Source organism: Anser brachyrhynchus (assembly GCF_964034855.1).
Source record: "Anser brachyrhynchus genome assembly, chromosome: 7".
Lineage (NCBI taxonomy): Eukaryota > Metazoa > Chordata > Aves > Anseriformes > Anatidae > Anser > Anser brachyrhynchus.
The window spans coordinates 22,940,697-22,962,948 of NC_137701.1; the positions used below are offsets into that span (position 1 = coordinate 22,940,697).

The 22,252-nt window shown below is 36.7% G+C and overlaps 1 protein-coding gene across 9 annotated transcripts in view; it reads left to right on the forward strand.

Moving 5' to 3' along the window:
- Positions 1–22,252, forward strand: part of COBLL1 (cordon-bleu WH2 repeat protein like 1) — a 127,484-nt gene that overhangs the window by 87,262 nt on the left and 17,970 nt on the right. For 5 of the 9 annotated variants that reach the window (XM_080601170.1, XM_080601173.1, XM_080601171.1 and 2 more), the window contains 8 exons: positions 4,122–4,301; positions 8,654–8,855; positions 9,757–9,985; positions 11,662–11,700; positions 12,584–12,681; positions 12,804–13,043; positions 21,470–21,611; positions 22,149–22,221. In XM_080601170.1, the coding sequence (XP_080457296.1) occupies positions 4,122–4,301; positions 8,654–8,855; positions 9,757–9,985; positions 11,662–11,700; positions 12,584–12,681; positions 12,804–13,043; positions 21,470–21,611; positions 22,149–22,221 (1,203 nt within the window). The remainder of the gene's footprint in view (positions 1–4,121; positions 4,302–8,653; positions 8,856–9,756; positions 9,986–11,661; positions 11,701–12,583; positions 12,682–12,803; positions 13,044–21,469; positions 21,612–22,148; positions 22,222–22,252) is intronic. The other 4 variants (XM_080601169.1, XM_080601174.1, XM_080601175.1 and 1 more) reach the window with 3 other exon arrangements.

Sequence of the window (22,252 nt, forward strand, 5' to 3'; positions counted from 1 at the left end):
ACTGTCTTACGTGATTGCCGTGGAAAACTTGAGAGATGGTCCTGATGAGGTTAGAGCCAAAATAATGTCTCTGAAAGGGCTATCAAGCTGTCTTTGTGCACTATCTCATGTAATTGTGTTCAAGGATGGAAGTTAAGTGCTGTAAATATTAATACTCTTTGAAAACAGGACTTGAAGAGAAGAGATGGTTGTTTATGCTGTAGCCTTTGGTTGTGTAGCAGATAATTTCCTCTTTCTCCAGTTTTTGGGGAAAGTGTTCATTATTGAGAGGACGTGCTGGCAATAACTGGAATAACCAGGTCACTGTAAGTTCAAGTATTTCTCATTATTATAATGTGCACTTTTCTAGTTGCTGATAGTTAAAAATACACTGCTTGTAGTTTTCTGACAGGGTGTTTTTTTTTTTGAAACTGGCTTTCATTTTTTTTAAATATAACATCAAATAAATATGTGCTTTATTTATTTACTGTATCCAGATCTTTATTTTAAAAAGGGCTTCCACACATTCAGGTCATTGACACTATTGTTTTTTTGCAAGCAGGAAGTATGTTGAGATACAGCAACAAAACTTTGGTAAATAGAAGTGGGATGTGAAGCACGTAAAATGTTGACTTCATGGCCCTGCTTTTGATTTAAAAAGACACACTGCTTTTTCTTAACAAAATGATGAAATCTTCTATCTGCATTTTTGCTGAAAGAACTCTTTAACATCCCTGTGGCTGCCTTTTTCCAGGGCTAGGAAGAATCAGGAGACAAAGGTTTATTATTTTTTCTACTTTGTTTTGAGCAGTAGATTAGACAGATCTGACATTCGAGCTGTTGGAGATTAGCAGGTAGCTGGAATTGTTTAGCTGGTGAGAAACAGTGGGGAGGGTGGCCCTTTGGGGGGGGTCGGCAGGTTTGCTATGCCCGGTGCAGAGAGAAGTCCATCAGCTAGTGGGGCTGGTACCTGGGGAAACAGGGGAAGCAGCGAGCACCCGCCTTGTATGGGATGCTGCAGCACAATTTCCAGAGGAGTTTAATTGACCTGTGGCCTTATTTGGAGTCAATTTCTATTTTAACTCCTTTTCTGTATGTTGTAGCTAAATATGCCGTATGCTGATTCTTCCTGCAGCTTTCCTTTACTTCTGTAGTAGCCAAGAAAATAAAGAGTATGTTTTGGGTTGTTCTAACTCCTTCTGATGTTTACTTTGAAAATTAGATTAGAATAGGTCTGCTTAGCTCCTAGCACATCTGGAAGCCATCTGAAAATGAAAGTTACTGTGAATGAGGCCATTTACTGAGCACCTTTTTCTGACCTCTGACCTGTTAGTTTTATTTGATTGGAATTTATTCTCTTCATTATGGTTGTGTTTTGTCTTACTTAAAATTAAGGGTTTTCTTCTTTTCAGGAGAAAAAACTAGCTTAACCACTCACTCTCTTTTTATTAACAAAATCATTAAAAGAAAACCTAATTGCTCTCCCAGTACCTGGTAGAGGTGAAGAGGCAAGAGAGAACTGGGCTGCTGTTTGTTGATGGATCTTTATGATGGATAAGAGTTTGAAATGATGCCATAGAGTTGGAGTTACTTGGATAATGCTGGTTTTATGATTTTTGGCATTTGAATAAAACAGCGTGTGGAGGATGCCTCTGAGAGGAAGCAGCTGCAGCAGCTTCTTGCAGGCTTCAGAGTGCAAAAGAGGAGGGGAGGGATTGCAGGTTACAAGTGCTGCTGCAAGTTGACTCCTCCAGCCTGTTGCTTGTTGCTTTTGATTTACACCCACAGATATAATAACTTTCATGTTAATTCCTCTAACTGCCCAGTACCAGCTCTGGGACCATGGGGGTGCAGGGCTTCATCCACCACCCGTCAGGCAGCCTTTCTTCTGAGAAGGCAGACATACCGGATGCCAGCGAAGAAAAAAAAATCTGTAAGGCCAAATGTGGCTTGCTTGGGGTGAGAATGAGAGAGAGATGAGAGAACGGGTGAAAAATGAAGAAACAGAAAACTTGAGAATGGGAATACCTCTTGCTTAATAAGAGGTTGCCAAAAAGTCAGTATAATGTCTGTGGACATGTACTCGGAGGTTTTTCCTCCTCTGAGCGGGGCAGGAAATGCAAGCATAACTCACCATAAAGAAAGTGAAGGTCTCTTAGGGATGGGTGGGGTACGTATGCCACCCTTCATTGGGGTAAGGGGAGAGTCAGCCTCGCCAGGCTACCTAACCCCACGCGTGTGCATGCTGCTATGTGTAGTGTCATCTGGCCAGCTATCACACCCAAATTTTGTCTACTGTTTTTCCAGTTCTAGCTCTCTGCAGTGCAAGCTGGACACGGTAAATAAGGCTGTGTTTTACTGATGCAGACCATGCGTTTACTGATGTGTTCATTTTGCGTTAAGCACTCTCTGTAGTGATAGTGGAGTTCCAGCAATGAAATAGCATTTGTCTGCTTAATGGAAAACAGAGTCCACTAGCATTTGCAGATAAATCATACTGTATTGTGTAGTCTTCAGGGATTAAATTCTGAGTTCAGTTGTGGTAAATATCTGAAGTCACCTAAAGATGTAAGGATGAATATGGAGGGCGAAAAGCAGTACTGCTTTGCTTTGGGTATGGATTTTTATTTTATTTCTTACTACTAATGTGTTAGTGGTTTTTATATTTATATAATTTTTTAAAGTTGTATTGGTATTGATGTTCTTTTTCGTAGTTATACGGAAGCTAAACTCATACAACAAAACAAACAAAAAAACCTAAGTGGGGGAGGAGTAAAAAGCAGTTTGATTCATACCTTTTGCAACACTCACATAACCCAGAAACAGCGCAGGCATGTTGCTGTAGAGACCAACGTTAAATGTGCAGCTCACACCACGTGTCTCGAATTGTATGCGGAGATAGGTGTACACCAAAACTAATTTGGAACATGAGCAGAGAGGAGGCGTAGATGTTGATGATGAATCTTTGTTCGGTGTGTTTGGATGTCTGGGAGTACTCCTGAGGAGCCTGGAGAGGCTGTGAATAGTTAATTATTCAGCTCGGGGTTCTGAAGTTCAAAACTCCAAGTTCTTTCAGAAACAGCTCAGTCATGTGAAGTTTCATTACACAGTCGTCTGTTGCAATGCTGTTCAGGACCTTGTTTGTTCTTTGTTGTAAGTAACTTTAAACTTCATTTTGCCAAGGAAAATGTATGTTTCTAACTGTTGTATTCTTTGGGTTAATTCTGTAGGATAACTCCAGAAGTTAATGTATTTGGTTGTTTTTAAAGTCAACAAACTTTGGTACAGCTCCAAGGATCTAAATTGCAAGCATATTTTTGGAAACTTGGTATATCATGTTTTTAAATATCCGTATAAAATACATATATATATATGATATACATGTGTATTTTAGCTTTTAGTGTGTGTGACTTCATTCTAGTCTTTAAAAAAAATGTTTATAAGAAATGAAAAAGTTCTCATGAGGTAATGCATGTTCCACGGTATTGGATATTTTTTTCATCTAATGGTGAAATTCTTAATTTAGTATCTTTTCCTTGCGATTATATACATGAAATGTAAAAACTGATTTGAATAGAAAGGTGTGTTGTAGAAATGAGTCTTGTGTTCAGAATTTGCTGTAACATAAACAGATTAAGAGATGCAGAGCGTGTTTCTTTTGGACCATTAGGATTTTTTTCAGGTTTGCAAAGGTTTGTGTGTGTGTGTGAAATAAGACGGAAAAGAGTAGTAAGAAAAAGATAGGAAATGGACAGAGGTGAGAGGAAAATGTGAAAGCATATTGTGACTGAAATGTCAAGAAATATTACAGCGCAGTAGGATTGGTAATACTGGTATTTTATTACTATATGGAAATATAGTAATAGACCTAGAGCTAGTAGGATTTGTTTAAAGGATTTTAATAATCAAAAGAAAAAATTGGGGAAATTAAGTGTGATTGTTCCTCTGTCTGTCTGTCCTATAGATTAGACACATAGCCAGTGCAATTTGGCTGCATACTGTTTAGTACAGTATTTTTGTTTATACTAATCCAGTAAGTCTGTTTGGAGAATGCTCAAAAAAAGTCTTGCCTTTGTATACTACAAAGGAGAGAAAAAGTCATTCAATTAACTTGACCCTTAATTTTTATACGTCTATTTCAGAAGAAAAGCTAAAGCACCTCCTCCTCCATCTGAACCCAAACCCACTGCTGTTAGTCCATTTGATGACACAGAATCAGCCAACCTCATCATGGAACAGAAAGAGAATGTAATCGATAAAGACATTGAACTGTCAGTGGTCCTGCCAGGAGATGTGATCAAATATACTACAGTTAACGGGAGGTATGTTACACAGAACGACACTTTGGTTTAATTTTTCTTTCTTACTCAAGTTTACTTTGACCTTCATCCACTTTTAAACCACTCAGTAAAATACACAAGTTGTGAATTCTTTCTAGTCACTGCATATCTCTAGGAAAAATACTGGTTTGTATGATACACTGAGTTTTCAGATACTGTGAAAGTATCTGTGTTAGACCTTAAAGATGAGTTCTGCTTCATTCTCAGCTACAAAGTCATGTGTTGAGCATTTGCTCAGTACTACTACCTATAGACTACCATGAGTCCTAAAAAAGGTATTGTCATTTCAGACAAAATCTATAATTCTTCTAAGAAAGCTTCTAGTTACAGCTGTGGAAATATATATAAAATCAAATATGTTTTGCTGAAGCTAGTTTTAATTTGAAATGCATACTTCAGTCTGCTAATTGGCATTATAGATTGTGCGTGTAACTCCCAAGTCTCCTTTAGTTCAGAAAGACTTAGAAATTGACTGGTGAGTTGAAATCATAAATCCTGGGACTTACAATAGTGTATTAATTATCACAGTGGGTTTACTAAGGAAGTACTATTCAAACACAGCAATGGATCAGAACAGTTAGGATGCCAGTTTGTGCAGACTGATTTTTTTGCACTGGGTAAAGTAAACATGTAGCTACACTCACCTGACATCTTAATGACAGAGAACGGATTTTGTAGCTCAAGTCCGTTTGCATGCTTTGTCATTTGCTAGAGTTGATGAAGTCATTTCCTAGATATCAAATACTAGCTTGTGGTGGATGATGCATTATTATTATTAATATTTTTCTTCCAGGCTACATCCGATTTTTCAGGATAAATTAAATCTGAGGTCATATTTCTTAAAACAAATGTTCTGAAATAATTGGTTACTACTATGATGCTTCATAAAGTGTTCTTGCTAGCATGTTTACAGCAAGGAATATTTCTGGCTGTCAGAATTGTGCCTTCCAACAGCTCTCTCCTTTTTTTCAGTCCTTTTGTCCATGCTTGTGAGTACCGTGTACCCTGTATCTTGCTTTACTCAGAACAAAGTGCCAGAAAGCAATGTTGCATATATCCTCACTCAGTCAAATTACGTTGTGTGTAATTACATTTTCTGTGTGAAATTTTTGAATCTTCTCATTGGTTTTAAATATAGCACAGGACTTAAGATTTTTCTGCAACCAAAGAAGAGAATCAAAAATAACTTGACAAACTTTCTTCTCTAGCAGCTTGATTGTTTTAAGTTTGTTTTCCCACAAGGAAGAAATGCAGTTCGAGAAAGATTTATCTAAATGCAGTAAATAGTTTCAATTATATGTGTCAGTAGATTTATTTAGTTTTCAACAGCCAGTATAATAATGGCATGTATTTTATTTGGAAATGGTGCATCAAATAATTTTTGCAGGGTAGCATGGCTTTACAGTTTCAGACACGTTTCAGACAGACCTTAGCTTTGCTGAATTTCCTTAGAGCCCTTTGAGTTTCCATTTGATCCGTTCTCGAGTATTTTCAGTAATTAGGGTATTCTTAACAAACTGTTGGTTTACTCTGTAGTTAGCCAGTGAATAGCCAGCTTTGTGGTGTTGCCCTACTTTTCAAAATCTATTGTACTTACATTTGTTGGTAACAAATTTAGGGGTTTTCCTGGTTGCTTTTTTGTTTGTTCTTCATCAAAACAAGTGCCTTTTTAGAGAACAGCTTTAATAAACACTTGCAAGGAAGGCCAGGGATCTTTAGATTTAAATAATCAGAGATTTATAGAAAACCAAACTGCCTGTGTGTAATTTTTTCTTATTATCTTTCACTCCTACCTAGTAATATTTGTGGTGGCTGCTAACAGTATTTTGTCTGTTCAGTTGTGTTTACCATCAGTCTCATGATGGGAAGACCTCATCTCTAACGTTTGATCATGTAAGAATGACAACTTCCTAAATGTAGCAAAGTTTCGTCCCTCATTTTTGGAGCAGCATGTAGAAACTTGTTGCATTTTTTCCTTTAAAAGCTTGATCCAGTATTTTTTATAATTTTCTTTTTCTTAGCAAAAAAGTTTTACACGTGTTGGAGAACGTGATCTGGCATCTTCCAGTTGAGCAGGACATTTTTGGAAGTACCAATAGAAAGCAAATTTGCAGAGAACAGCTGTTTTCATGTACTAATTTGCATTTGCTGTTTGTGAACAGCTACGTTTCTCGTTTATCAGTCTGTCACTTTTTGTGACTCTGGTTAAGGTGAGGACTTGCGCTTGTCACTGGGGTGCATTTCCACAGGACAGCTTTCTGTGATCTTTGCTCGTGAATTCTTGTCCTGATCATCCTCAGCATTTATACCTTTCTCCTACAACCAAAGGCCAGAGGAAGGGCAGCTTTTAAGGCTATTTGGATTATAAAAAATACACCTGAAAAACGGTAACGGGTAACTTCTTGAATAGGCTGATAGCCAGAAAGGTCGCTACTAGAAGTACTGGCTACCGTCTTCTCTGGCTCCCTCTTCCCATGCTGTCCTGCCTCCAGTGAAATACAGAAACAGGATGATTTGCATTTACAGCTCCTTTTCCTTTCTTATTAGGGTGAGATGGATGCAGTTGCTTTATTATGGGTTAGAAGTAAGAGAAACAGAGTAGTTCTTCCTTCTAATCGGAGCAGTCTGACATATGAGAGAAGAACTGAAATAAATTCTCTCCTTTAGCAGTGTGTAAATGAAAGAACAGGTGTTTTTTGTTTTGTTTTTCCAGTGCTCAGTGTATTTCTCATGGTATTCCTCAGGGAATCTATCTCCTAGATGAGGGCATGGGAGTTTATTACATTCTTCTATACCTCTTCAGACTATTTGGTAGCTGTTTTTTGCACCTTTTAGAGCATCGTTTCTGCATGGTTTTTGGTTTTATTTTTCCTCCTGCTTTAGTCTCCTGAGGCAAGTGTTCTCTTCTGCCATTTAACCAGGCAGAAACTTACCCCAGGGGAAGAAAAAAAAGGTAACTGGAAGACCAGCATGTGCACCAGGGAGTCCAACCCAGCTGCTACAAATTAGGAGACAGTTTGTTTATGGGATGCACGGCCTGTTCTTTAAGAACAAGTGTAAATGGATTATGTTTGGGGGGGGGAAGTATTCACAATAATTTCCAAGCTTCAGTCATTGCTAATTCTTTTTACAGATCTGTATCATATGAAAAGTCTGTTTTAACTTCCTACTTAATGTATAAATGTATTCACAATCTTTATATCATCTAGGATTCTGCTTAGCTTGACTCTTTGTAGATGCTATCTCCACGTTTTGTTATGCTACCAGAATGCTTCCATCTGTTACGCAATTTCATCTAGAATTTAAGATTTCTGATAAAGCCATACTAGCCAAACCCTGTATTAATTTTCACTTAGACACTTCAGTATTCTTTTCAACATAGCATTTGACTGCTTCACAGACTTTTAAATTATTTTTGTAATATCCTTGTGAAACACAGTAGGTGATAGGTTTCCGTGTTTGTAGCTGTAACTGAGAGATGTGGAGGATGTCAAAATGAAATGCTCTGCACAGATGATTGTCCAGTTCTTAAAAAAAAAAAAAAAGGAATGACCAGTTCCAGTGACGTGATAATTTTATAACCTGTTTAATTGCTGTAATACGCGAAGTTACTGTATTCTCCTTACCTTCAGTCTATGTAACGCTTCTATGATATTTCTGTTTAAATACAGCTTTAGGCTGAATATTCCCAGTTGCTTCTGGAATTTATTTACTATCTTAATATGTTGTTTTACATATTTTTCATTGTATTATGAGACAAAAGGACATACAGTTAGTGATCATATATGAAAAATTCAGTTTGACTTGCTTCATTTTGAAAAGGACATCTGTTGCATCACACAGAGCTTCTCAAGAAATGTCATTCAGCTACTGTACTGTGATTTAATTTCTTCCCCTTCATCTGTGCTAAACATCTGGCTCTTGTTTGGTGATCCCTAAATCTATAAAGGGTGACTTCCTCAAACTTCATCTGCTTCCTCCAAATTGCTCATGCTCACTCAGAATTTCTGAAAATAAAGTTTCTTGTAACCTCAAAGTAGACACCAAAATTTCAAGCTTTGGAAGGGGACTGTTCTTAATGAATAGCAGGACATTTGTCACCACTGATACAGTTCCCATTAAATATCAAATGAGGTGGCTAGACCACACCTCCCTAGTGGCCTCAGGAAACACATCACGCAAGCAAAAACATCCTGCTCTGTTCTAGCGCTTGGTATACTTTTGTGCTAGCTGGTTCATTTTCGGTGGTGGTGGTGGTGGTTTTTTAATGTTAAATGTTCAGTATCGTGCTTTGTTTTACAGCCTATTTAATTGCTATTATGGCTGTTTTACAGGAAGCCGATGATGGACTTGCTGATCTTTCTCTGTGCACAGTATCGGTTAAATCCCTCAAGTTATACCATAGAGTTGGTATCAGCAGAAAATAGCCAGATTAAATTCAAACCTAATACACCAGTGGGAATGCTTGAAGTGGAAAAGGTGATTGTAAAGCCAAAACAAATGGATAAGAAGAAACCTGTTCCAGTTATACCAGAGGTAAGAACTAAAATAATAATGTATTGATGTGTTATAATCACTGTTGTATTTAACGAGTTGGTAGCTCAGCCTTGTTTCACCTTTCCCTGTTGTATCTCATCCTCTTACCAAGCACCCCTGTGAAAAGCTTGGCTGTATGTTCTAGATCACTTCTTAAGAGTAAAAATATATTCTAATTTGTTGCATCAAGCATCTTTGCTACCAAAAGAAAGAAACATTACAATATAATTTGAAATCCTATGCCTTAGTGTCCTGATGAATTCGGAAGGTGAAGTGTGGCTAAATATAGCCTTACGCAAATTGAAAATCAACTTGTGATATCTGTTTTGCTGTGTATGGTTTGTGCATATGTGCACTGTACTTTTTTGTTACTCTGCTCTTTTTCTTTTTAACATATACCCTTAAGAAGTTCGGGACTTTTAGAAATACTAAAGCAATTTCTGGGAGTTCCCTAAATCTTTCCTTCTTCCTTTGTGCACCTGCTGTATAAAAGAATGCCGTGTGTTTTTGTTGTTTTTTAATTTATCTAAAGCACTTAAACAAGGCCAGGGGAGCTCTTCAGCTGCCCTTTTACCTTTGTTCTACGCCCACACATAGATGCTCATTTGCTGTTTTCTCTAGCTACCTAAGGTAACCTAGTAGGGTATCCTAGTCCAAGTGTGTACCCTGCTGGACAGACAACTGACAGATGCTAAAGGAGGAGCAGGCTATTTCATGGGTCCTTTCCTTGGGTAGAAGGGAATTGCAAATGAATTCTTAGTTTCTCTTGTAATCTTGCTAAATGTATAACATTAAAGCTGGCCGTAATGGGAATTCCTGTGATTACTGTAAGGCTGTTATGAAAATGCCAGTGGTTTCAAAATTCGTGCAGGATATTTATTTGAAATTCTCTTCTCTTTAGCAAACAGTAAGGGTAGTGATAAACTACAAGAAGACACAGAAGACTGTAGTAAGAGTTAGTCCGCATTCACCCCTTCAAGAACTCATACCAATTATCTGTAGTAAATGTGAGTTTGATCCTTCACACACTGTGTTGCTGAAGAATTACCAGTCTCAAGAAGCCCTTGATGTGACAAAATCTCTTAATGACCTTGGACTAAGAGAATTATATGCCATGGATATCAGTCGAGGTAAGATAAGATAACTTCAGTAAATTGATCTAATAAAAAAGATAGCTACTCAGTATTTCAGTAAAGTATACTTTTTGCTTTGGTGTGAGTAGTTTTTTGGTGGTGGTGTTTTGTTTTTGTTTTTTAACATGTTAAGAAATTAATTTCAAGCAATTTGGTATGTATTTCACTGATCTTCCACAAAATTCAAACTTAGTGTAGCTGTAACTCTATTAAGAAATGTCATATAAAGGTTTTATTTTTTAACAAAGTATTGGGTAACAGCAAAGGTGGCTCAGTACAAAGCAACGTTTAAAAACAATCGCTTTCCTTCCCCTGCCCCTTCTCAATAAGACCAATAATTCTGTACTTCCTGTAGCTCATAGAAGCCGCATAGGATCATGATGAGCTGAGAAGAACAGAAACACCATAGATACACGGTTTTGCTTTAAAATTCTGAAATATTAGACTATTGTGTGATAGTGCTTTCCTGTGTAATATTTGTATTTGTTAATTTCATATATAGATTGAGAAGGAGTAATAATTATCTTTGTAACTATGGTCTAGCAGGGGCGCTGTTAGCTAACTTGCCTATATTTGTGCAGACATCTTATCATGGTTTTAACTTTAGCTGTAAGCCTATCTCTATAATGAAGGGCTTAATACACTGTGATTAAAAATTCTATACAATGTGTTTTGTTTAATTTCAGGCATTTTTCACAGGAAATTTTTGCCCCAGTATTGAATGTACTAATAACAGACTCATTCCTATTCTGGACCAATGTTCTATTTTTGTCCTTGGTTTTCTTTTCTGCTCTAACTGTGCCCCCGTAGATATGATAACCTTATCCTTTGGTTTCAAAAGTTCTCTCAACTACTTCACAAAGGGCAATTATCTTGAACAACCAGAGAATATCAGGTTTGGAAAATATGCTCTTTTCCCATGGAGAAAACAAAAATGAAATATTTTTTATCACTGAATTTTATTATTTTCTTTTTCTTGCCTAAACACATTACTTGGACTACACGCAACCATAGTGAATTGTCTTGTTTATTATCTGGCTACTGCTGTCTTCCACTGACTGGCAGAGCTGCCTTTTGCACAGTGTGTGAACCATGTGTCATTTGAATCAAGTAACAGCCAAAAATCCGTAGAAGAGAATACAAGGGAATACACACCTTCTACAAGGCTATGCCCAACTAGGAAATCTAGATGTGCTACAGTTCATTCAATGCAAACTAGTTCAGCGTTTCCATTTTGTAGACAACTTCTAAGCTCTGAATTTTTAGCTTTCTTCATGAAAGTAAATAGATGTGCCATATAGTAAAAAGATGTGCCATATAACAGACTTTAAATTTAAATTGTATTGTACTCAGATTATATTTTCATTATACATTCCTTTTCTATTTTCCAAGTTATGGACAATCCAAAATTTACAGAGCAAACTATTTTATATTCTAGTCTTCCTCTTTAGAAATGTAAATGGAACCTCTATCGGAGATTCCAGTCTGTGGTTGCATGTCTTCAGGCTCACTCTTATATGGTTTTTTAGCATTGGGGGGTAAAGATGCATATTTTTTTTTTCTTCAATAATTTTTCCTAACCTTGAAGTTTCAGCTTGGCTTTCTGTGTTTGTAACTTCTAACAACATCCTTGATTCAGATTGAGACTTTGTCTTTTTTTTGTCTTTCTGTAGCCACATCACCAGTCGATTTAAACTTACCATCTTTGCAAGGTAGGCTTTACTGAAATCTGCAGTGAAACTGTAGCACATACATGATATTACCATCCTCTTATATTATAACATCTGCTTAACTGTGACAGGAGCAATTATCTCTGTCCTATCATAAATGCATATTAAGAAAAGTTAATACGCAAATGGATATACTTAGCTGTATATAAAGTATTTTTGTATGGTTTTACTTTGATTAATTAAATTTAGAGTCATGCTTATATTGATCCTAGTCCCACAGTGGTCTTGCTGCTGCTTTCTGTTGGTTATTGCATTTGCATTCAATGAGATTTCTTTAAGAAAATTAAATCTAGTGAAAATTAGAGACACAACATCTATATTTACAAATTGTCTGCATGAGTTAACGCCATGTAAGGAGGATAACTTCTGCAAGATATGGTTATCTTTACCATGACTGCATGCCAGTTGTGCATGCAGCACCTACCAGGTCTTTCAGTGATGTTTCTCCATAGTCATACCATGTGCATGCTTGTACCTGACCTGCCCCACTTCACACTTTGCTATGTATTTAAGCTGTTGAATTGTGAACTGAAGAAGTCTCTTCAGACTGATGCTCTTTTCCCTCCTATGGCCTTTGTCATATGAACCATAACATATGACAAGTGGGATGGGTTGGGTTAAGTGCTGGGGGTATTAATAGCAGCTGAAACTCAGCTATTCTGAGCTCTGAGAAAGAGGGGATGAACACTGATGGTAGGAAACCTGTTCATTTTACAGCTTTTAGAAAAACTATTAATGTAAGTGATTTGTGGTGTGCTTTGTATATCCTTCCAGAAGGCTTATGACAGACAGTGGAAAAAGTAAGAATACGGGAGAAATAATCTGTGCAATAAATAACATCTAGAACTATTGTTTCCTATTTTAGATGCCTACCAAATGTCTGAAAACTCAGATGTTCTAAAAGAGAAAGAAAACAAAGGGTTTTTCAGCTTTTTTCAGCGAAGCAAGAAAAAAAGAGAACAAGTAAGATGTAACTTGATATAAGAAAATCTTCTGTGAACTTATTCACATTGAGCTGTCATTACTGTTGATTGTTTTCTGGAAAGTTTAAGTAACTTATTTTTGTCTTCCCCCTGAATCTCAAGGCTGCCAGTGCCCCAGCAACTCCATTAATGAGCAAGCCAAGGCCAACATTTATCACAAGATCCAACACTGTTAGCAAGCAGTATGACTCAAACACTTTGCCGTCTGAAATGCCAAAGAAGCGGAGAGCTCCTTTACCACCTATGCCAAATTCTCAGAGTGCCCCCCAGGAACTTGCACAAGCCCAAGCCAGACCAGCATCTGATACTGTGAAATCTAACAGCCTTGATAAGAATGAACAGGTTAGTTATATTTGCTTCACTTCTTTTAAAGCAAGAAGTTTTGAGAGAGTAACCTTGATAGCCTTGTTACTTTAGGCCTCAGAAGATATATGAATGGTAAATAAAAGTGCAGCGCTTGCTTTTAAAAAATTGCGTTTGAAAATAACTACAGAAATTGAAAGATGCATTTCTTCTAGTCTTTATGTCATGTATGCAATGTAGCTGCTGTATTTTGGAAATGGAAAACCAACTTCTTATGTAAGTTGTGAGGGTTTGTTCGGTCTTTGGGATGAATAGCCTTTACATATTTAAATGTTGGAACATTGCCCTACTTCACTCTGTCTCATAATTGGTGTTTTAGTTTTACGTGTCACTTTTAATGTTTCAGTTGTATATGATAAAGAGTAGTTTGTTTATTACATTACTAGAAAAAGAGGAAATCCTGGAAAAGAATCCTAAGATTGTTGTGCTTCCAGCAAGTTTAAGTGAAGTTTTATTTTTAACGAAACAGGGATGTACTTGATTGAAGCTTTGAGGTGCTGGATACATATTTAAGTTACCCTTATACACAGTGCACTGCAGAAATTCTGCCAGCAGAATTTGGGAAAAGAGTCGATGCATTGTGCAGGGTAGTTCCAATATTGTCAACTGTGAATTCCAAATAAAGATCAAGGTTAAAATTGTCATTACAAATTGAAACTCTTTAAAAATTTCATATTTTGATTTGAATCCAGAATCTAAAGGTGGTCTTTAATAAATGAGGTTATTGGCATGCTAAAAAGATAAAATGCAGAACTAAATGAAATTCCAGGCTGAGGGATTAATTTTGTGTTAGATTTAGAGACGAGAAATTTCAAACTCTGACTGCCTATATCTTTATATGTTGATTTGCTCTTTCATCGATGCACAGAACCACAAGAGAGCACTGTTTAACAGAAGTTCTGAATTTGTATATTGTGTCCTGCTGAAAAGCTTTATTATTAGGAGACAAAGGTTTCTTTCTGTATTTTAATAAAAGGAACTTTGGAGAAAAAAAATCATGATTCTTTTTTTTTTTTACCTCATCATGTTTGTCTTTTAATTGAATTCAAATTTTTTGAAAATAATTTATTAATGTCAACATACTTTAAATGATTAATATCCTATTATGTCTAACAGTAATGTATGACTGCTGGGCTAGGATCTGTCACTCAACAAAATTGCTTAGTTTTATTATTTTATACTGACATTTCTTATTCATCTAAAGTGATTTGACTGAAGTTGAATAGCTCTTGAAAAAAAGACAGAAGTCCACATAGAAAATATACACAAAAATTTAACTTTAATCAATTTTATACTACTATTTTTTATAACTTTTGAAGCTTTTGGCATGTGGCTTTTTGTTTTTTTCTTTTGAGATTATTCCTGTTTAATTCTGATTTGATTGCACAGTAGTTTATCAGATAATGCAGAGCTTGGGACCTAAATGTGAGTTAGTATTTGCTGCGCACTTTGAATTGGATTAATTCGTGTAAAATATTTTGTCTTTTTAATATCTGTTTTCCATTAAATATCATCTAGCGAATTGGTTTGGACTGCAATAGTACATATTGTTTAACTTGATCAGGGAGCACTTAGGAAGTATCCAATGGGAGACTTCCTTGGAGGACAAAGCTGCTCTGGAGGAGTGCTGAGAGATTTTCAGGGACAGCCTCCCTGCAACACAAAAGTGGTCTATTCTCCTGTGTGGGAAAAGGAGTAGGCATAAAAATAAACCATCCTGGTTAAACAGAGCTGCTGATAGAGCTCAAGTGCAAAAATGTGAGGGGTGGAAAGGGGACAGAACAATTCCTAAAGGGCAATGCAGAAAAGCTTATTGGACATACCTAGATGTAGACAGGAATGTAAAGGCAAGCCTGGAGCTTGGAGTGACAGGAGCTTTCAAGAATAACATGAAGGCTTGTATGTTAGTAGCAAGCACAAGTACAAGGTCGAGGGACAGGATCGCTTACCTCCACTTCGACTCAGTTGCCAGCAACGTTGTTTGTATTTTTTTTTTAACAAATCGGTAAGGTATGGATTAGACAGAAGAAACTCAAGATAGGATGAAAACCTACTAAACACCCCAAATGGTTAATGGTTCAGCCAGACTGGTGGTGTAGTGTGGCTCCTGAGGAGCTCGTAGTATGTCTAATACTGTTAAATATCATTATAAACAACCCAGGTAATGCAGTTGAATGCACCCTCAACAAACTTGCAGTTGACACCAAACTGGGAGGAGAGAGGTAAGTATGCCAGAAGAACCACCATTCAGGGAGATCACAACCATTTGGAATTAAGGCTCAGATAGGATCTAATCGCACTCTTCTGATGCTCAGAAGATATTATAGGGAATGTAGAGGTATTCTCTTGCTTGGATGAGGGCCTACAGGCATTAGTTGCTTCAGAGGAAGTTCCATTCAGGTATAAGAAGAAAATTCTCCATTGTGAAAACAATTTATTGTTGGAATAGGTTTTTCAGAGAAGTGATAGAAGGTCCCTTACTGGAAATAATGAAGACATGCCTTGGCAGGCTCCTGCAATAATTTAATCTAAGACCCTGCTTTCAACAGAGGGTTGGACTGAATGATGTCCAGAGGTCCTATCCCACCTAGACTTTTCTGTTTCACATGGGTGAATGAGTGTCTTGGTTTTTCAAAACCATGTGTGCATAATTGGGAGAACAGAAAAAATGTGATAGGCCTACCTGACTAACATAAACCCACCAAAAGATAGTTGTTTGGCTGTGAGATTGAGCGCTGTCTGAGTAATGTTGGCAAGGGGAAGGTTTGGAAGCTTGTTTCTCAGAGCTTCCACTGAAGTCTCTAAAACAAACAAAAAGGAACGTCTAGTTTCTGGTTTCATTTAACTGTAAAATAAAGGATAGTTCCCTTAAAAACATAAAGTGTTAGGTGAGGGACAATGTAAAATTGTTTTATTTAAGTAAAATGTCATCTGTAGGATTTGCAGCTTTATAAATGAGATTGGGCACTATTTAACTGCATGGTAAGAATTAGTCTTTAGTCCATGAATTTATATCCTGAATACAGAATTTGAAATGAGACATGTAAGCTTTGGAGAATAAAGTCAGTCTTGATAGTTGCACAGTATTTTTCAGCTGTAGCATGTGCATCAATAGTTTCTCAAGCCTAAGTGACCAAATAATACCATTTTAGTCCAATTCATTTCTCAGTAATGCAGAAAGTACAATGGTCACACTAGACTACGATTATTTGACTGTAAATAATATAGAAATTTGCTCTTGTGTTCCCCACTGTTGAAAATGTGCATCCAGCTGCTGTAATTTAAAGTGGTTCAGGTTGCTCTTTAGACTGACTGGTGTGTTTGCTAGGCTCTTTAGTGTGTCTGAGAGTTTTATTGTTATATTACATGGGAGTTTTACAGTGTCCCATTATATGAATTTACAAAACTTAGAATATAATTTTTTTAAGGGGTTACTTTTTATCTGCTGCTGTATTACTCAAAGCATTTAATTACAAATCGTATTGCTTTTAAGAATGCCTTAGTTCTGAAGCCTTCAGATTATTTGGCGAACTGGATACATACTTCAGTTCTTCTCTGGACCAGGATGACCTTCTGCATGTGCCTTATTATGGACAAAACTCTTTATCTTCCTTGTGGATGTTACAAAAGTGAAATGTCAATTTTGCCTGGATAAACTGTTTGCCTGGTTTTGACAGAAACATGCCAAAGTAGTAACATCAGACAACACTGAAACGAACCAACTTTAAGGGAACAGTGTTCTCACTGTTGTCTTTCTTCAAACTCACGGTGTATTGTAGTCCAATTTCTCACAATATGAAAAAGGGTTTTAACGTTTACCTCCTACAGCTTCATCCCTTCCCTTAAGAAAGAAGCTGCTTTCTCTTTGTATGAACAGTTACATTCTGGTATGAGAGTTGGATTTTTTTTGTCTTAATTTCAGAATGATTATGGAAGTAGGTTTTGAAGATAGTTTCTATTTTTAGGTGAGAAATTAGTACGATGGCTGTGAGGGTGTGACTTTTGCAAGTTATTTTGTAGCATGATTTGTTTATTCTTTGAAAGATGCAGAAGATGACTAGTACAGTTTAAACACCATGTTTGTCCAATAAATTTCTATATTAAATCAGATGGAAAATCCCTCACTTATTTGTTAGTTCTAATTTTGGGCAAGATGGCTCTTGCCAGAAGTGCATTTAGAGCTAGCAAGTTTAAAAACACTTGAAAGTAGAGAGGACTCTCAAGGGTTTTTGGAAAGTGGTAATGTATAACGCAGTATCTATAGCCTCAGTTTTCATAGAAGTAGATGCAGTTTTCCAGTAATAATGTTTCTTTAAAAGAAAAGCATTTGATTATATCCAAAATGCCACTGCCACCGTTTTTCTGAATGCTTTATTTATAAAAACTAGACTATGATACCTTCATATCTTTTCTTCATGAATGTTTGTCTCCATACACTGTTTTCAGTTTTTGTAAAGAAAGTGTACATAAACTGTGCTTCGGTGGGAACAATTAAATAGAGATTTTTAGTCAAAACATCTACAGTTTAAAATGATGGATTAGACTTCTCAAGTGTAGAAATACAGCTTGCTTTTATTTACTCAACTGTAACTCCCAAAGAAATTGAAATTTCTAGTCTACCCCTTAGAAAAGCAAGAGAAGATGGAGGAAAATAAGAGGGTTAGGAAGCAACTAAACCATAAAGTGTTCCTGAAAAAGATGTATTAGTCACTGTCATGGATCAACTTGGAAGATTGCTGAGAAGAATGAGTTCCATACTTCAGAAGTTACACCAGTGGCTCAGTTGCCTGAAGCTTAATAGCTCTTTGAAGGAGAAGTCGGGCAATGGTACAGTAAGCACCGTGGTGAACCTGGGGGGGGTCTTGAATAGAGCCAGCATTACCTGTGAGATGAAATGTTCAGCACTGCCTGTTGGCTCTCACTGAAGTTTGCATGAAGATTATTTGATACCATTCAGATAGAATTCAGAATTGATGGTGGACACTATGTGCATCATATTTTCCAATATACCAGACGTATAACCTTCTTCACTTTTTTCCTATTTCTTGTACTGGCAAGTAAACAACTTAGAGAAGTTGTACATGATTTAGAAAACTTGTAGAAGAGAATAGTAGTATTGGGTTTGGGGACAGAATAGTATCAGCTGATTTTTTCTCAATATTTTCTGTATGTCCTTTCTTTCCGAATGGTCAGAGGTACATTGGTTTCTCCATAGTACTTCAGCTAAGTTGAAGTGTTTTGGGGAGCTTAAGTCACGTAACAGAAATTGAGTGGATTAAGCATTGTAAGAGCAAATACAATGTTTTTTCTGGGTGGGTGGGTTTGTTTGTTTTCCCCTATTAAAATTGTATGCTTGCATGAAGGGAGAAAAGAAACACTAACAGGATGGTTAGCAACGTGCTTTGTTATCCCATTCCACTGCAGAGCCTCTGTTACACTTAGTTACCTGTGGAGCAAAAGAGGTACTGGTGATATGAAAATATATATATGTGACCCTTTTTGTGAAGTATGCACACTGAAATGCTCCACTACATTCTTTCCCAAATACTGGTGTTTTTTCTTCCATTCCAGCTGTAAAATTGCTGTGGCTTAATTAACTACCTTTTGCTTTTTTGAAATGCTTAGAAGGGTCCAGCACCACATCTGCTATAGCTTACAGAGGCTAGAACTTAGGAATCACTAGTCCCTGTAACTGTCAGCTTGGGCTGGTGTGGGATTTGGTGCTGTACACATCTGTCTGTATGCATCTGAGGCTAAAAAGCTTTGTGTCCCCACTTGTTTGTTCCAGGATCGGAAGGATTACAGTGTGAAAAGAGGAACTTCCGCATGTGTTGTGGAAGTTACAACAAAAGTGTTCACTCTTGTTTCTGAACAAGCACAGTTAATTATTTCAGGGATTCTAATGTGAATTTTTATTTAAGTGCAACTGGTAAAGCACTGGTTATCATTGGCAGTTGGTATGACACACAAACACCCAGATGTATATTCCAAAACTTTGTCAGATATGTCTTAATAACATTATTTTATTTTTTTTTCCATCTGTTTAAAGTACTATTTTCACATTACAGCCTTTGTTAGGATTTGAAAGCTCTTAATATTCATGTGTTGAATAATTCCTGAGAAAATCTGTTCAACACTTGAACCTTAACTGGAACATTTAGTACTTTCTCAAAATCTCTTTGCAAATCGTTTGTTTCTTTGGATGCAAAGGGCAGTAGAAAGGCTTATAAAAATCTTCTAGTAGCATTTGTGCTCTTATGCTGAGAACGTTATTCCCCCCCTACACACACTTTTTCTGTGCAGGAGGGAACTCTGGTGACATCTGTTTAGCTGAGCGAGTATGCGCAGAATGCCATGCCAGCCAAGTCAGCTGAGGGAGTTTGTGCAAAGCAGATGAGGGTGCAGACCTTTGAACAGAGAAGCAGTGTCGCTGTGCAGAATGGAAAGGAGAAAAATAGGACTGCCCAGCAGCAAGAAGGAAGACGATTTAATGATTTTTAAAAAACAAAACAAAAAAAACAACCTCATCTGTGGAAGTAATATTTTATTTGACATTCCATCCTGCAAAAATTCAGATGCTGAATACTATTAATTCACTTTCTTTTAAAACTGTTTGGGAACTGTAAATGAGAAACTATTAATGTGTAAAGTGATTTTGTTGTGTGAAGTTTTAATCCAGGATCTGACTTGTTAAAAAGTATTCAAGCATGCAAGTATTTTTAATTAGGAGCGGAGTGGTATGTCCATATCCTCTGCTGTTTGTAAGAACATTTCACCTTGTGCTTTGTTTTTCTCCTTAAAACACGGAGCCCCCCTGTCCTGTAAAAGGTGTAAGTTACTTGTTTTGGCATTAAAATCACTGGTAGAAGAATTGTGTGAACATTTTGGACATTGCTGCTCCTTGCAGTGCAAGCAGAGTATCTAAGGGATCCGTCACACCTGACACTGAGGTGGGACGTAGCATAACAGATGACCGAGTATCCCCAGGGTAACTCAGGGGATGCTTTTCACTATTCCTGGTCATTCATTCAGGTATTCTGCTGAGATCTACCAGGTGCTGCCAAACACTGCTTCACAGACAACTTGTGCTAATATCTTTTCTCTTGTAATTTTCTTGATAGCTTTGATTATGTAGAACCAAATACTCTAGCTTTTTGTCTTTAATATCCTCCTTGCTGTAAGATGTGTATTTCTTTTTCAGTGGTAGCCTGATAGAGAAGTATTTTATTCCCTGGATATTAGCACGGTCAACAGTTCTGTTGTCAGTGATGTTTTTGAAAGGATCATCAGTGAAACAGAATTGTAGATGTATTTATATCACCTCTGTTACCTGATGGTCTGCTTTGTGGTCTAGTTAATTAAAGCACAAAAATTCTCTGAAGATGATCCCCACATCTATTTTCTGTGTGGATCCTTCTAGCAAGCAATGAACATCGTCTCTGGATTCTATTATATTGTTGAGTAGACTAGATCATAATTACTACAGAAATAGGTAGCTGTGTCTAGTGCCGAAGTACGCTTTACTGCTAGGGTCCTGAATGTCATCATTCAAATAGATTTTGAAATTCAAGGTTTCTTCAGCATAAGGCAAACTGCAGTTAAAAGCGGCAGGCAATTTTACAGCTGCCATCTTTTGGAGTTGGAATATATATATATATATATATATGTATACATATTAATTTTAAATGCAATTGGGCTGCTATATCATATGAACTGTGTTCATCTGGTGTTCTATAAGGTAACCTGTGTCCATTTTTTTAAAATGCTTTTGATTGTTTGTGAATTAAGAAATTAATTGTCTTCTGCTACAATAATATGAGAGCATTATTGCAATTTAGCATCAGTGGGTATTAGAATTATTGTTGTTACAGTTTATTACAATTAAATATGAATAGCTATTGTAAGACAGTTGTCCTTTCCAATATAAATTTTGAAAGATGGCATTAGAAGAATTTCTATAAAAATCCAAGTATTTTGAGTAGAGAAGCAAAGTCCTAATCATTACATATGCAATCCAATTAGGAATGTTGTTTAAGGAAACGTGTCATGTCATTTCAGTTGCCTGTAGCTGAAGCTTTTTTCCACAGTGATTTTAGCTACTTTTAGAAAAGATTTATTTGGGTTTTGTAGAATGGCCTTAAGGCATAAAGAATAAAAATTCTCTGTTACTACGTATAACAACCAATTTACTGATGTGTCTTGGACCTCTGTGAATATATTCAATTACTCTAGAAACTCTATATATTTTTTAATTGTAAGAATTAAGACAAGAAACATAATACATTTAGTAATAGGTAGGCACTCTCTCCTGCACAAATATATATACTTTCGGAGAATAATTACTAGAGCTATTTTGTTGGCTTTAATTGCTAATAATCTTTTTCCTGCCCTGTCTCCCTTCTTAGGCCCCTCCAGGATTAGTAAGAAAAGGTTCTCTGCCACTCAGTGACACAGCTTCTGTGAACTCTTTACGGAGGATGAAGCGCAAAGCACCCTCACCACCCTCTAGAACACCAGAAGATCAAAGTGAAAGCAGTAATGAGACTGGTAATCTTTTTATACTCTTTAATTGGGAGGCAACAGAAAATATGGCAATTTGGCTAAACATGAAAGAAATACCACCCTATGAGATAAGGACTTTAAGTAAAAATTGTGTATGCCAAACATCTTCAGATTATAGGGATTGGTAATGCTACTTTGAGGTTGGTTCATGTTGTGTGAAAAAGGCAAGTTTTAGGGCGTGAAGATCAGGAAATAAAAAATAATATAAAGCTAGCTATAGTTAGAGGGGAATTAATAGGATACGGAATGAGAAGAAGAATTTAGAGGAAGGGTTTTATATAATTATTTTATGATTCCTCTGTTTGATCAAAAACTCATTTCTCTCAGGTTGAAAAATACCTAACAGTTGATATTAAAAATATCTGAGAAATGTGTCAAGCAGTGGTTGCTTAAGAGAAGGTATATTTCTTGAGGAACTCCCCAGTCAGTCAGATCACAACATTTTATCTGGATTTTTCACTGGTGTAGAAATTGAGAGGTAATACTTCTCACAAAAAAAGCTGATTACTTGACTTTTTGCAGTAACAGAGTCAACAGAATCAACCCCTACTAAAGTGGAAGAAAGAGCCACTGAAATGCTGTCTGAAACAGGTTGGTTTTTTTTCCAAATACATTGGTAAAATCTG